The sequence below is a fragment of the Eleutherodactylus coqui genome, chromosome 4 (assembly GCF_035609145.1).
Source record: "Eleutherodactylus coqui strain aEleCoq1 chromosome 4, aEleCoq1.hap1, whole genome shotgun sequence".
In the NCBI taxonomy this organism is placed as follows: domain Eukaryota; kingdom Metazoa; phylum Chordata; class Amphibia; order Anura; family Eleutherodactylidae; genus Eleutherodactylus; species Eleutherodactylus coqui.
Window position 1 is genome coordinate 299,779,902 of NC_089840.1, and position 15,860 is coordinate 299,795,761.

Consider the following 15,860-nt stretch of genomic DNA (forward strand, 5'->3'; position numbering starts at 1 on the left):
GAGAGAGAAAGACATGTGAGATAGATATTAGAGAGAGGCATGAGAGAGAAAGACATACGAGTGTGAGACATAAGATAGAGAGACATTAGAGAGAGACATTAGAGAGAGAGACACGAGGGAGAGAAAGAGACGTGCGAGAGAGACATGAGAGAGAGAGAAATATGAGAAGTAGAGATAATGAAAAAGAAAGATAAAAGGGAGATAAGATAGATGAGAGAGATATTAGAGACTGAGGGATAAGAGAGGGAGAAAAGAGAGATATATGAGACAAAATCTATCCATCTCCTATCTATCTATCTCATATCTATCATCTATCTATCTATCTATCTATCTATCTATCTATCTATCTATCTATCTATCTATCTATCTCCTATCTATCTCCTATCTATCTATCTATCTATCTATCTATCTATCTCATATCTATCTATCTATCTATCTATCTCATATCTATCTATCCATCTATCTATCTATCTCCTATCTATCTCATATCTATCTATCCATCTATCTATCTCCTATCTATCTATCTATCTATCTATCTATCTATCTATCTATCTCCTATCTATCTATCTATCTATCCATCTATCTATCTATCTATCTCCTATCTATCTATCTATCTATCTATCTATCTATCTATCTCCTATCTATCTATCTATCTCCTATCTATCCATCTATCTATCTCTCTATCTCCTATCTATCCATCTATCTATCTATCTATCTCCTATCTATCTCATATCCATCTATCTATCTATCTATCTCCTATCTATCTATCTATCTATCTATCTCCTATCTATCTCCTATCTATCCATCTATCTATCTATCTCCTATCTATCTATCTATCTATCTATCTATCTATCTAATATCTATCTATCTATTTATCTTCTATCTATCTATCTATCTCCTATCTATCTCCTATCTATCCATCTATCTATCTATCTCCTATCTATCCCATATCTATCTATCTATCTATCTATCTAATATCTATCTATCTATTTATCTTCTATCTATCTATCTCTCTCCTATCTATCTATCTATCTATCTATCTATCTATCTCTCTCCTATCTATCTATCTATCTATCTCCTATCTCCTATCTATCTCCTATCTCCTATCTATCTATCTATCTCCTATCTATCTATCTATCTAATATCTATCTATCTATTTATCTTCTATCTATCTATCTCTCTCCTATCTATCTATCTATCTATCTATCTATCTATCTATCTATCTATCTATCTATCTATCTATCTCCTATCTATCTATCTATCTATCTATCTATCTATCTATTATCTATCTATCCCATATCTATCTATCTATCTATCTATCTATCTATCTATCTATCTATCTAATATCTATCTATCTATTTATCTTCTATCTATCTATCTCTCTCCTATCTATCTATCTATCTATCTCCTATCTATCTCATATCCATCTATCTATCTATCTCCTATCTATCTCCTATCTATCCATCTATCTATCTATCTCCTATCTATCCCATATCTATCTATCTATCTATCTATCTATCTATCTATCTATCTATCTATCTATCTATCTATCTCTCTCCTATCTATCTATCTATCTCTCTCCTATCTATCTATCTCTCTCCTATCTATCTATCTATCTCCTATCTATCTATCTATCTCCTATCTATCTATCTATCTCCTATCTATCTATCTATCTAATATCTATCTATCTATTTATCTTCTATCTATCTATCTCTCTCCTATCTATCTATCTATCTATCTATTTCCTATCTCCTATCTCCTATCTATCTATCTATCTCCTATCTATCTATCTATCTATCTATCTATCTATCTATCTATTATCTATCTATCCCATATCTATCTATCTATCTATCTATCTATCTATCTATCTATCTATCTATCTATCTATCTATCTATCTATCTATCTATCTATCTATCTCTCTATCTATCTATCTCTCTATCTATCCATCTCTCTATCTATCTATCTATCCATCTCTCTATCTATCCATCCTAGCTGCACCACACACGTCTTTTATTGAGTACATCCCAGGGCACTGATAAAACATAAAGTAAGTGTGTTAATAAACTCTTCTAAATGCTAATGAAGGAGATGAGTTTTGAGGTGTGGGCTTTCCAGGTGCTTTGCCCATTAAATAAAGGCACATAATGCCTGGCTACTGACGCATCTGTTCTTCTCATCAAGCTCTGTTTGCTCTGTAACTTGATGTAATCTAACAAGTGGAAAAAGTTACAAAAGCCGAACACCTGGATGTAGTTATTACCTGCAGATGGAGGACATGCAGGGCTCTTCTATCAGTCTAAGGACTCTTCACAAGAACGTATATGTTTTTGTGTTTTCTCGTCCGCGCCGTAAATTTGCATGAATGGCTGATTTTCCGCAATAAAGTCCTGTGCTTAATTATCGTTTTTGCACCCATTCACACGATGTGCACGGGGTCCGCCGTCATATATCAGTCTATAGAATCAGAACTATCTTTTACCCATCGTATATTCGCCCGCGGTTTTTTTTTTGGTTGCGTATTTTCCATTTTTTACGGTGTGCCGTTTTTACACGCCGCATATTCGCCCTCGTGAACGAATGGATTGGAAACCAATGCCTCAGATGGTCGCATATATCAGTCGGGCCTGAAAACGCGGCCGATATACGCTTGTTTGAATAAAGCCTAAACCAGTAGCGTCCTGTTCCATCGCTCTGCCGGCCGCTAACAACAAGCCAAGTGTCACTGAGACCTCCTGTTTGTTCCTCGATGCTTCTGGGAAATGTTCTGTGGATGGAGAAGACAACGTGTAAGTGTTCAGTACAAATGCAGAAGGGAGCGCCATGGTTTGTGTCTATGTTCGGGTGAACATCTTGTTTTAGGTCCTTAGTGTAGGGGCATCATGGTTTGGGGCTATGGTGGAAGAGGCACTATGGTTTCGGGTTTGAGTGAAAGGGAACATCATGGCTTGTAGCGGCAGTGTGGGGGCACCATGGTGTGGTGCTATGGTGGAACAAGACATCATGATTTGGAGCTGCTCTGCTCCTCAGGGCCTGGACATATTGTTATCATTGAGGGAACAATAAATTTAAAAGTTGATCAGAGCAGTTTACAGGAGGATGCAAGAGCCACCATTAATGACCGCAAGATGATGAGTCAGGTGATGCAACAAGACAAAGACCCAAAGTACATAAGTAATCAACTGAAGAATGATGGAAAAGAAGGTTTGTAGTTTTGGAAAGGCCAAGTCCTGACCTCAACTCTATGGAGATACTATGGCAGGACTTAAAGAGGGCTATGCACATAAGGCATCCCAGAAATACTGATGAACGGAAACGCATTTACATGGAGGAAGGATCAAAAATTCCTCTTTAACACTAAAATTCTCATTTGTGGCTCCAGGAAATGTTTATTGGTGCTGAAGTGGATTTGTAGCTTATAACATTTAAGGGTTCGCTGACTATTTCTACCTGTGCTATGGATGTTAGTCAGTGAGGGCTCTTTCACACGAGCGTATATCGGCCGCCGTTTTCACAGCCGGCCGATATACACTACGATGTGAGATGTAAAAACTCATGAAAGGGCGCACAAATCTAACGTTTGTGTGCCCATTCAGACAGCATGGGCCTTGGCACATATACGCTGATGCTACCATGCCGTTTCCCCTTCCCTCCCCCTCGCCAGCTCACCTCCTCTCTCCGTTCCATCCCGCCCCCTCCCAATGTAATCAGCCGGAGGGGAGGAGAGAAGAGGGAGGGAGTTTAACAGTCACGCTGCTGAATTCCCTCCCACCTCCCTTCCCCATTTGCTGTCATTGGCTTCCATAGGAGCGCATGCAGCGACCGACGTATTCTGGCCCAACAGATAGTTCCAGGACTATCTTCTGGATCCGACGTAAAAACACCCGGCGCTATATTGGCCAGCCGGGCGCTTTTATGTCTCAGGAATACGCCCATGTGATGTGATGCAATGGAATCCAATGCATCAGATCACAGCGTATATCGGCCGGCCGTGTAAACGGCGAGCCAATATACGCTTGTGGGAAAGAAGCCCTGAGGCACATTTACTAGGACTGTTATTTCATGCATCGGTTGGAGTGAACTGTGCACTTGGGTGAAAGTGACAAATATATTAAGAGGTGCGGGCCGCTTCTGTCACGTCTGGTGCCCGTCCGTAATGCAGAGCGACAGCGGCGGCAGCCAGGAGCCGGGAGAGGGTCCTGAAATAATCTATGACGGCTTCTGGACTAAATTATAGAAAATGTGCCCAGCCACTCCCTTTAACTGCTTGAAAAAGGGGCAGGGCCTGGCATAAAACTCCAAAAAGCACAATTTGGGCGCCTCTCAGGATGTTACTTGACTTAAAATCCTCCGCCAGCCAATACTATGAGCCTCGCAGAGGCCTTGGGGGTGTCATCCACAGCCCACCAACGGCATATAGCGTATACAGTGCTGCCACTGCATCTTATCACCCGCTGGGACTGTTCAGGGATCCAGAGGATGAGCAGCGCTGCAGGCGGTTCCCAGAAAGAGATGTGCTGCAGTGCACAGCATGGTGAGAACTCCTGGGTGCATGTGCCAATATGCCTGTGACTACGGAGTATATTCGCGCATAAACCAGGGTTTATTTTTCTTGAATATTCAACCTCCGCGTTATAAGGCGCAAGTTTGTAAAAAAGTGGGAATATCGTTTTTTTCCTACCTTTTCTTGCTCGTAGTTTTAAGGCGTGAGAATCCTGATAGTGAAAACTAAACCGGTGAAACCAACGGCTTCGTATCGCCCCAATGTGCAGCCGTGATTATCATAGCAACACAACATAAACCAGGCCCGTCTGTACAAGCCTGTATGGGGGTTCTGGGCGTGGAGAATATCGCCTTACAAGAAGTATCAGAGCGCAGGTCACATGACTGCGCCAAAGCAGAGGGAGCAGAATCTTACTTTGTAGAGCAAGAAGAAACAAAAACTGATCAAACTTTGAGCCAAATCCAGGTGATTATTAATTCCTGGCAGCCGGCACGCTGCAGAGCTCCTGAGTACACGAGGCGCAGATCAGCTGTATGATGTTACTGGCGGCGCTTCAGAGCGCATCCCAAATATCCCATAGATAAGAAATACCAGCAGCCTATGGGGAGTAACGAATAAAGGGAGGAGAGCGGCGGCTGCAGGCGTTACGTATCGCGACGAGAGCGGCAACTGCAGACGTTATGTATCACGAGGAGAGCGGCGGCTTCAGACGTTACGTATCGCGAGGACAGCGGCGGCTTCAGACGTCACGTATCGTGATGAGAGCGGCGGCTGCAGGCGTTGCGTATCACGAGGAGAGCAGCGGCTTCAGACGTCACGTATCGTGATGACAGCGGCGGCTGCAGGCGTTACGTATCGTGACGAGAGCGGTGGCTGCAGGCGTTACGTATCGCGATGAGAGTGGCGGCTGCAGGCGTTACGTATCGCGAGGAGAGCGGCAGCTGCAGACATCACATATCGCGAGGAGAGCGGCTGCTGCAGGCGTTACGTATCGCGAGGAGAGCGGCAACGGCAGACGTTACGTATCGCGACAAGAGCAGCGACTGCAGGCATCACATATCGCGAGGAGAGCGGCGGCTGCAGACATTATGTATCACGAGGAGAGCGGCGGCTGCAGGCGTTACGTATCGCGACGAGAGCGGCGGCTGAAGGCGTTACGTATCGCGACGAGAGCGGCGGCTGAAGGCGTTACGTATCGCGACGAGAGCGGCGGCTGCAGGTGTTACGTATCGCGAGGAGAGCGGCGGCTGCAGGCGTAACGTATCGCGAGGAGAGCGGCGGCTGCAGGCGTTACGTATCACGATGAGAGCGGCGGCTGCAGGCGTTACGTATCGTGAGGAGAGCGGCGGCTGCAGGCGTTACATATCGCGAGGAGAGCGGCGGCTGCAGGCGTAACGTATCGTGAGGAGAGCGGCGGCTGCAGGCGTTACGTATCGCGAGGAGAGCGGCAGCTGCAGGCGTTACGTATCGCGAGGAGAGCGGCGGCTGCAGGCGTTACGTATCGCGAGGAGAGCGGCGGCTGCAGGCGTTACGTATCGCGAGGAGAGCGGCGGCTGCAGGCGTTACGTATCGCGAGGAGAGCGGCGGCTGCAGGCGTTACGTATCGCGAGGAGAGCGGCGGCTGCAGGCGTTACGTATCGCGAGGAGAGCGGCGGCTTCAGACGTTACGTATCGCGAGGAGAGCGGCGGCTTCAGATGTTACGTATCGCGAGGAGAGCGGCGGCTGCAGACGCTACGTATCGCGAGGAGAGCGGCGGCTGCAGACGTTACGTATCGTGATGAGAGCGGCGGCTGCAGACGTTACGTATCGCGAGGAGAGCGGCGGCTGCAGACGTTACGTATTGCGAGGAGAGCGGCGGCTGCAGACGTTACGTATCGCGAGGAGAGCGGCGGCTGCAGACGTTACGTATCGCGAGGAGAGCGGCGGCTGCAGACGCTACGTATCGCGAGGAGAGCGGCGGCTGCAGACGTTACGTATCGTGATGAGAGCGGCGGCTGCAGACGTTACGTATCACGAGGAGAGCGGCGGCTGCAGGCGTTACGTATCGCGAGGAGAGCGGCGGCTTCAGGCGTTACGTATCGCGAGGAGAGCGGCGGCTTCAGACGTTACGTATCGCGAGGAGAGCGGCGGCTGCAGGCGTTACGTATCGCGAGGAGAGCGGCGGCTGCAGGCGTTACGTATCGCGACGAGAGCCGCGGCTGCAGGCGTTACGTATCGCGACGAGAGCCGCGGCTGCAGGCGTTACATATCGCGACGAGAGCCGCGGCTGCAGGCGTTACGTATCGCGACGAGAGCCGCGGCTGCAGGCGTTACGTATCGCGACGAGAGCCGCGGCTGCAGGCGTTACGTATCGCGACGAGAGCCGCGGCTGCAGGCGTTACGTATCGCGAGGAGAGCGGCGGCTGCAGACGTTACGTATCGCGAGGAGAGCGGCGGCTTCAGACGTTACGTATCGTGACGAGAGCGGCGGCTGCAGACGTTACGTATCGCCAGGAGAGCGGCGGCTTCAGACGTTACGTATCGCCAGGAGAGCGGCTGCTGCAGGCGTTACGTATCGTGATGAGAGCGGCGGCTGCAGGCGTTACATATCGCGAGGAGAGCGGCGGCTGCAGGCATTATGTATTGTGATGAGAGCGGCGGCTGCAGGCGTTACGTATCGCGAGGAGAGCGGCGGCTGCAGGCGTTACGTTGTACGAGTAGGTCCTACAATGTTGTAGGTTTATTCGGTTCGCTATGCCTAACGGACTGAAGACATATTACAGCGGGCAGAACGCACCTGGAAACGACAAAATGCCTCTATCTGGTGTCATTACTGGGAGTGAAAATGATAATGAGCGAGCGACAGAAGCCCCGCCCACCTCTGCGCCGCCCCCCATCCGTGTATCGTTCACCGTCGCGTGATGATTCTGGAGTTTGGTTGAATTCTGGTTTCCCAATGGACAGAACAATAAGCAAGTGGCCGACGCTCACAAGAAGTAGTTACATTAGAGGGTGGCCTAGTAATGAGCCGTACCTCCCACTACTCAGTGAACAGCCCTTTATCAGAGCCCTGGCCCCTTAATTAGAGCCCCGGGCCCTTTATCAGACCCCGGCCCTCTCATGATTGGCGCTTCCCTCTATGGTAATTCCCCCCGTGCCCCGGAGTGCGGCATAAAAAAAAAGTTTTCCGCAGATCAGTTTCAGTGTGAATCCACATTAGATCCAGCGATCGGAGCGACTTCCAGCAAGGCCGGTCATCGGTGCTAGACTAGCCGGGGTCTCACCGCCAACAGCGGGGGGTTATCATGTAACGGTGTGGAAAGTATACAGAGAATGGCGCGATCGAGGAAAACATCCAGCGGAAGGGGATCCTGCGGACGGAAACAGCTCATCCCTGAAAGGGGTCGGAGGAGGATGTCAGGAATCGTTCTGACCAACGGGCTGCACAGTCAGCTGAATACAAGGCTGGAGCTCCAACTAACGTGTCCACGCCTCTCTTCTTGCTACAGGGGGATTCCTTTTTCTCCCCTGCAGGGGAACCCCAGCATCTGCACTACTTGGAAATTAATCCCCTTTCGCCAGCCGCTTCTCACAGAGTCTATGGAGGCTGCAGTGATTTTCTGCAACATGATCGGTCAGGACCTTTTCTTTCACACAGCAGGAATCCCGCCGCTGATCTTTTTTGTTACGTTTTTTGCTCATCTGTCGGTTCCACAGGAGATCACTGGTTCCGTTAGACGCCATGTTTTGACGCATGTAACTTAGCTGCAGGAAATGATCCATGCGAAGGAGGCGCAGATAACAGGGATAATGAGCGAGCGACGGGCCGCGCCGCCCAGGGAGCAGTGAGCACATGCCCAACCCACACTGTCATCGCTGCACGCCACACGTTTGTCTTCTGCTTTGGCTCATTAGCGCCTCATTCACACGCAGTTTTATGCGGCTAATTAAGTCGTCATTAATAATCTGAAGTTTTGGTTTCCAAGATAATTATTCAAATGAACGGACGATTTTTCTGCGCTGAAGTCCTGAACTGTATACATTGAAACAATGCTGATGAGCGACAGAAAAAATGTGCTGCTGTTCAGGAGTCTGGCCACAAGAGGGAGAGATCGCGGCGGCCGCCCCGGAGTCCATCCGAGCGGCAAGTTTTCACTTTTTAAATGTCCCACTGTAAGATCCTGTTAGTCCCCAGCAGTAATGAAGGGAACCCCTGCCAGGGGCTAGCTTCATCCATGCTGGGGCTTCCCTTAATTACCCCAGGGGTTCCCTTCATCTCCCCGGGGAGTCCCCATATCTCTGTGATGAAAAGAACCCCGGGGAGGTGAAAGGGTTCCCCCAGGGCTTCTCTTTATTGCTGGGGACTCCCTTCGTGTCAGTGGGGATGGAGGAGTTCCCCTGCAGGGGAGAAAAAGGAATTCCCCTAGACTTCCTTCTGCTGCACAAATACCCTCGTGTCAATGAGCCCTAATGAGTTTCTTAGTCTTGGATTACTGTGGAGTATATAGTTTATGCCTTGTTTGATAAGCGCACATCAGGGATAAGAAGCAAGTGGCAGATATTAATGGGATGACCTCCCCTGAAGCACAGAAGCCGCTTGTGACGCTAACCTCCTAGGATCAGTATGGACTGACTTACTACACCCCATATATCAGTACTTGTTATTACCTTTGTTTAATGAATGCCGGTAGAAGCAGGTACTGAGCGGGTAACAGCGGGTGACGGCGGGTGACGGCGGGTGACGGCGGGTGACGGCGGGTGACGGCGGGTGACAGCGGGTGACAGCGGGCGACCCGCTAGTTATGTCTGCAGCCATCACATCAGTACTCCCCGTCTGTTATATGTTACTCTCCTCGTGCCGATCAGGAGGGTAACGAGCGGCAGATCTGACAGATCTTATTATGTAGAGAACGTTTCCAGGTGCTTCAAGGAGTTCAGCCAAAAAGAGAAGGACCTGATTAGAGACCCCTCTATCTACAGTGTGCCCTGCTGGGGGGATCTAAGAGGGACCCCAAGGGCCCACATGACCCTGGAGCTGGCCCCGTCCTCTCCATCTATAGTGTGCCCTGCCGGGGGGATCTAAGAGGGACCCCAGGGGCCCACATGACCCTGGAGCTGGCCCCGTCCTCTCCATCTACAGTGTGCCCTGCTGGGGGGATGTAAGGGGGACCCCAAGGGCTCACATGACCCTGGAGCTGGCCCCGTCCTCTCCATCTACAGGCTGCCCTGCTGGGGGATCTAAGGGGGACCCCAAGGGCCCACATGACCCTGGAGCTGGCTCCATCCTCTCCATCTACACTGTGCCCTGCCGGGGGGATCTAAGAGGGACCCCAAGGGCCCACATGACCCTGGAGCTGGCCCCGTCCTCTCCATCTACAGTGTGCCCTGCCGGGGGGATCTGAGAGGGACCCCAAGGGCCCACATGACCCTGGAGCCGGCCCCGTCCTCTCCATCCACAGTGTGCCCTGCTGGGGGGATCTAAGAGGGACCCCAAGGGCCCACATGACCCTGGAGCCGGCCCCGTCCTCTCCATCTACAGTGTGCCCTGCCGGGGGGATCTAAGAGGGACCCCAAGGGCCCACATGACCCTGGAGCTGGCCCCGTCCTCTCCATCTACAGGCTGCCCTGCTGGGGGATCTAAGGGGGACCCCAAGGGCCCACATGACCCTGGAGCTGGCCCCGTCCTCTCCATCTACAGTGTGCCCTGCCGGGGGGATCTAAGAGGGACCCCAAGGGCCCACATGACCCTGGAGCTGGCCCCGTGCTCTCCATCTACAGTGTTCCCTGCCGGGGGGATCTAAGAGGCACCCCAAGGGCCCACATGACCCTGGAGCTGGCCCTGTCCTCTCCATCTACAGTGTGCCCTGCTGGGGGGATGTAAGGGGGACCCCAAGGGCCCACATGACCCTGGAGCTGGCCCCGTCCTCTCTATCTACAGGCTGCCCTGCTGGGGGATCTAAGGGGGACCCCAAGGGCCCACATGACCCTGGAGCTGGCCCCGCCCTCTCCATCTACAGTGTGCCCTGCTGGGGGGATGTAAGGTGGACCCCAGGGGGCCCACATGACCCTGGAGCTGGCCCTGTCCTCTCCATCTACAGTGTGCCCTGCTGGGGGGGATCTAAGGGGGACCCCAAGGGTCCACATGACCCTGGAGCTGGCCCCGTCCTCTCCATCTACAGTGTGCCCTGCTGGGGGGGATCTAAGGGGGACCCAAAGGGCCCACATGACCCTGGAGCTGGCCCCATCCTCTCCATCTACAGTGTGCCCTGCCGGGGGGATCTAAGGGGGACCCCAAGGGCCCACATGACCCTGGAGCCGGCCCCGTCCTCTCCATCTACAGTGTGCCCTGCTGGGGGGATGTAAGGTGGACCCCAGGGGGCCCACATGACCCTGGAGCTGGCCCCGTCCTCTCCATCTACAGTGTGCCCTGCTGGGGGGATGTAAGGTGGACCCCAGGGGGCCCACATGACCCTGGAGCTGGCCCTGTCCTCTCCATCTACAGTGTGCCCTGCTGGGGGGGATCTAAGGGGGACCCCAAGGGCCCACATGACCCTGGAGCTGGCCCCGTCCTCTCCATCTACAGTGTGCCCTGCTGGGGGGATCTAAGAGGGACCCCAAGGGCCCACATGACCCTGGAGCCGGCCCCGTCCTCTCCATCCACAGTGTGCCCTGCCGGGGGGATCTAAGAGGGACCCCAAGGGGGCCCACATGACCCTGGAGCTGGCCCTGTCCTCTCCATCTACAGTGTGCCCTGCTGGGGGGATGTAAGGGGGACCCCAAGGGCCCACATGACCCTGGAGCTGGCCCCGTCCTCTCCATCTACAGTGTGCCCTGCCGGGGGATCTAAGGGGGACCCCAAGGGCCCACATGACCCTGGAGCTGGCCCCGTCCTCTCCATCTACAGTGTGCCCTGCTGGGGGGATGTAAGGTGGACCCCAGGGGGCCCACATGACCCTGGAGCTGGCCCTGTCCTCTCCATCTACAGTGTGCCCTGCTGGGGGGATGTAAGGTGGACCCCAGGGGGCCCACATGACCCTGGAGCTGGCCCTGTCCTCTCCATCTACAGTGTGCCCTGCTGGGGGGATGTAAGGTGGACCCCAGGGGGCCCACATGACCCTGGAGCTGGCCCTGTCCTCTCCATCTACAGTGTGCCCTGCTGGGGTGGATCAAGGGGGACCCCAAGGGTCCACATGACCCTGGAGCTGGCCCCGTCCTCTCCATCTACAGTGTGCCCTGCTGGGGGGATGTAAGGTGGACCCCAGGGGGCCCACATGACCCTGGAGCTGGCCCTGTCCTCTCCATCTACAGTGTGCCCTGCTGGGGGGATGTAAGGTGGACCCCAGGGGGCCCACATGACCCTGGAGCTGGCCCCGTCCTCTCCATCTACAGTGTGCCCTGCTGGGGGGGATCTAAGGGGGACCCCAAGGGTCCACATGACCCTGGAGCTGGCCCCGTCCTCTCCATCTACAGTGTGCCCTGCTGGGGGGATGTAAGGTGGACCCCAGGGGGCCCACATGACCCTGGAGCTGGCCCTGTCCTCTCCATCTACAGTGTGCCCTGCTGGGGGGATGTAAGGTGGACCCCAGGGGGCCCACATGACCCTGGAGCTGGCCCCGTCCTCTCCATCTACAGTGTGCCCTGCTGGGGGGGATCTAAGGGGGACCCCAAGGGTCCACATGACCCTGGAGCTGGCCCCGTCCTCTCCATCTACAGTGTGCCCTGCTGGGGGGGATCTAAGGGGGACCCCAAGGGCCCACATGACCCTGGAGCTGGCCCCGTCCTGGGGTATTAACGTGTGTGATTTCACGCTGTCCGCACACGGCTGAAAATCGCAACAGAGAAGAATAGCTGGGATCTAATTCCAAAATTACTTAGCGTTTTCTCATCCATTCACACGAGCGTATCGCGGCAAAAATACGCTGCAGCGCAGAATTCCGTTGGGCGTCAGGACAACTTCGATTAACTTAAATAGCTTAAATAGCAGTAGCTGCCCGTGTTTCCTGGCGTTAGACACAAGTGAACTCGCCTCCCCCTCCCGTTTTTATTCAGCTCCCATAGGAGTCTATAGGAGCTTCCAGCTTTTTTGATCCGAAGATGGGTCGTGAGTCGTGACTTATTGTTTGAGTCCGCAAGACAAATCTGTGCCCGTGTAAACGGATGCCCTGAAATCAGCGGCTCACATGGCAGCCATTGTCAGACAATGTTATTAATAGCCGTGTGAATGAGGCCTTCTAACGCCGGCCCGCTACTGTCTGCATCTGATGAGACGCCGGGGGATCGGAGCCAATGTGGAAATGTCTCTCCACACAATAAAGAATTAGATTCCTTTCAGCGCCTTTTGCGCAATGGGAAGATTTCGTCTTTCACTTCACCTGAATGTTGAATGCAGAAAAATCAGCGTCGCCCTCGCTAATCATGGCTGCATTCAGCGGCCGGCGTGGTGGGGGGGGGTCGTCTGTAGTAAGACATGTCAGTCTATTGTAGAGGCCGGAGAGCGAGTGGAATAAAAGGTCCTTGCGGCACTTCTTGTATCAGCAGGGTCTCTGTGAGCGGAGACAAAAGGCTGCCGCCGGCGCTCCGCCGCGCAGTAACCGGCCTCAGAAGGAAGACTGAAGACACCATTCATTAAGATGTTAACTTTTCTTATCTTTTGTAAAACTCGATCTCCGCTGCGCCACAAGCCGCACGGCGTCCACTCAGTGTCAGGAGGCTGCTGCACTGCTGTAGATAGCCAGTAACGTAGGGTCATAGAAGGGGCAAATGCCAACTGGGCCGCCAGGGAGTCATTGGCTCAGCTTGCTGCATGCCTGCACCAATAAGTGGATGCTATGAGGGGTCCGGGGCTCTGGGGTCACGAGATGGAATGGGGTCCCCAATAGACTGATGCAAGATTAGACTTCACTCACTTTCTGTATTTACTATTAACCCCTTCAGTGGCGCTCCCGGAACATCTGACCAGGCAGCTAACCCGGGAAGTAGTAGAATTTCTTGATTGATTTTGCTAAAGTTCTGAATTATTTTATTTTTATTTTCCCAAATTGTTACAATGTTGCAATGTGATTGTCGCATTCCTTAATAAACACTTGCGAGATTAAATCGCATCGCTGACGGCCCTGTGAGGCCGACATGGTAATAATAAACCTGCCACTGAAGGGGTTAATGGACGGCGCCCGCATAGGCGCTGGGATTTCTCTTCTTGGAGTGCGGATCAGCAGGGGCGCCCCACGATCCTCACGATCCGCCCACTTGGCGCCTCCAGTCAGCAGGTTATACAGACTTACTGTCACCGGCTACCTACTGCTCTGGCGTGAAGCGCAGCGAACATATAATGGCGGCACGGCCCAAACTGGACAACCAGCTCCAAAATAGTTGCAGAATGCTTAAAAGCCACCCGTCTCTGCACAGAAGTTGGTGTGCGGAAAAATGTGTTTTTCTTTTTCCTTTAATGTCAGAAAACTTGTGTAAAGATTTAAAGGGGTTTTATCTCCCAAGATCGTCCGCCCCGCCCACCGGATAAACATCGATCACTGGGGTCCAACTGCTGGGACCCTCAGCCATCCTGGGAATCGTGTCTGTGTGTCATTCATAGGGGCACTTGGGGACACCGTTCTCGGGATCACTGGGGTCCCAGCAGCTGGTCATACATTGCTCCCCTCCCCGGTGGTACAACCCCTTTAAGTAGATCTGCCCCTATGTTTTGGAATAGGTGGTGATGGGCGTTGTGTCTGCCATAATATCGCCTGCTGCCACGTTGCACAGACTACATCCAGGGGGACACAGAAGTGTGTTCTTCCTGCTCCGCTACATGGGTGACTCCTAGAGGGCCCCCACAACACCACGAGCCCCTCATGATGCCGGACGGACCCCCATCATGGCCGTTGTTTGCACATCAGCCGTCACCCAACTTTTCCGACTGCTTCAAAGTTGTTGTTGCTTTAAATGGAAATGGTCTTTAATAAAGATTTGCGAAAGCCGTTTTGGCGATTCTTGCCCTACTTTACCCACAATGCCCTCTTGCTCCCGGCCTTTGCTGCCTTTGTATAACCCAGGCTCCGTATCTGACACCTCCGCTCGCAATGACTCCCCGCTGACAGTCGCCCGGCGCCTTCTTTCTTGTTATTTAGCGCCTGCGAACATGGCAGTCGCTCCCTGTTAGCTTTACACGCCGCGGTCCTGTTCATTTGTATTACGCGCCCATTAAAACAAATGCTAACGCTCCCCTAGGGTCGCTCCATCCTGCTGCTACCAGACAGTAATTGTTTCCGACTAAACTGAGATTGTCTTTCTCTCTCTGTCTTCTCGCCTGCAGGTGATACTAATTCTGACAAAGCTCTACGATTACAACCTGGGAAGCATCACGGAGAGCTCTCTTTGGAGGTACGTCCTACTAATTGCTGCGCTACGTGAATCCGCCGGCTGCGGGGAGTAATTGGACGAGTGGGATATCTGATGACACTTGTCCGCCGGCGGTCCCGTCGCCTCCTCGCAGGTTTAGTCACACTGTAGCTTTAGACGGCCGGGAGATCTCATCACCAGAGACGCCGGTCTTGTTTCATTTGCTTCGCTTGTCGGTAGCGGCTTAACGCCATTTGATCCCGAAGTTCTCAGACTGCAAATTAAGAAGTTGTGTTATTTTTAGGTGCGAAATTCTGTGCTGATTAATTCCACGATATATAACTATGGGAGACGGCGCCCCAAGGCCCCAGCTTACCTCCATAGAGATATGTGGTGATGCCACTAGGGGGCGCAGTGGAGCAGACGGAAGATGCATTTAATGGGGCTGTCAAGTTTTAAAGGGTCTCCAGAAGGTTCGCTTTTAAGCCGCCACCATAGCGCCGTCCGGCATCTTCAGAATAAGGGCTCATATACGGGTAAGTGCGCAGCGTGTTCACAGACCGAAGCTCACCGGATTCGGGGCGGATTCAGATGAGCCTGGATTCCTCCCCTTGTGCGACCGTATAACGCGACGAAGTGAGATATCAGGGGATTTGGGTGGTTTGGTTTTCACCACCATGATTCTTGCCGCTAATTGTACGGCCAAGAAACGATCGTACTGGCTGGTATATAGTGGGTATATAGTGGGTACGGTGCGGGGATCTGGCAGCTCAGGTCTACCGGTGTTTTTTTTCTAATTCCCGCACTCTGGCGCAGAGTTTGAAAAGCCATCGAAGAGGAAGAAGCCCGTGTGAAAGAGGCCTAAGGCTGCATCCATAGTGAAAAACATGGCAATACCGCATCGGTGGTTCGGGCGATATCACTGCATCTTCTCATGGCAATACCGCAATTTTGTGGAGCTACAAAGTCGCATGTAGTGCTACAAAATCGCGCATTGGGGTGGAGTTTGAAATATACGCCATATCCCAAAAATAAGCCCTAGC

The 15,860-nt window shown here is 52.2% G+C and overlaps 1 protein-coding gene across 1 annotated transcript in view; it reads left to right on the forward strand.

Annotated features, from left to right (window-relative positions):
• Positions 1-15,860, forward strand: part of SORCS1 (sortilin related VPS10 domain containing receptor 1) — a 619,679-nt gene that overhangs the window by 184,139 nt on the left and 419,680 nt on the right. The window contains exon 2 of the mRNA XM_066601489.1: positions 14,792-14,859. Within this exon, the coding sequence (XP_066457586.1) occupies positions 14,792-14,859 (68 nt within the window). The remainder of the gene's footprint in view (positions 1-14,791; positions 14,860-15,860) is intronic.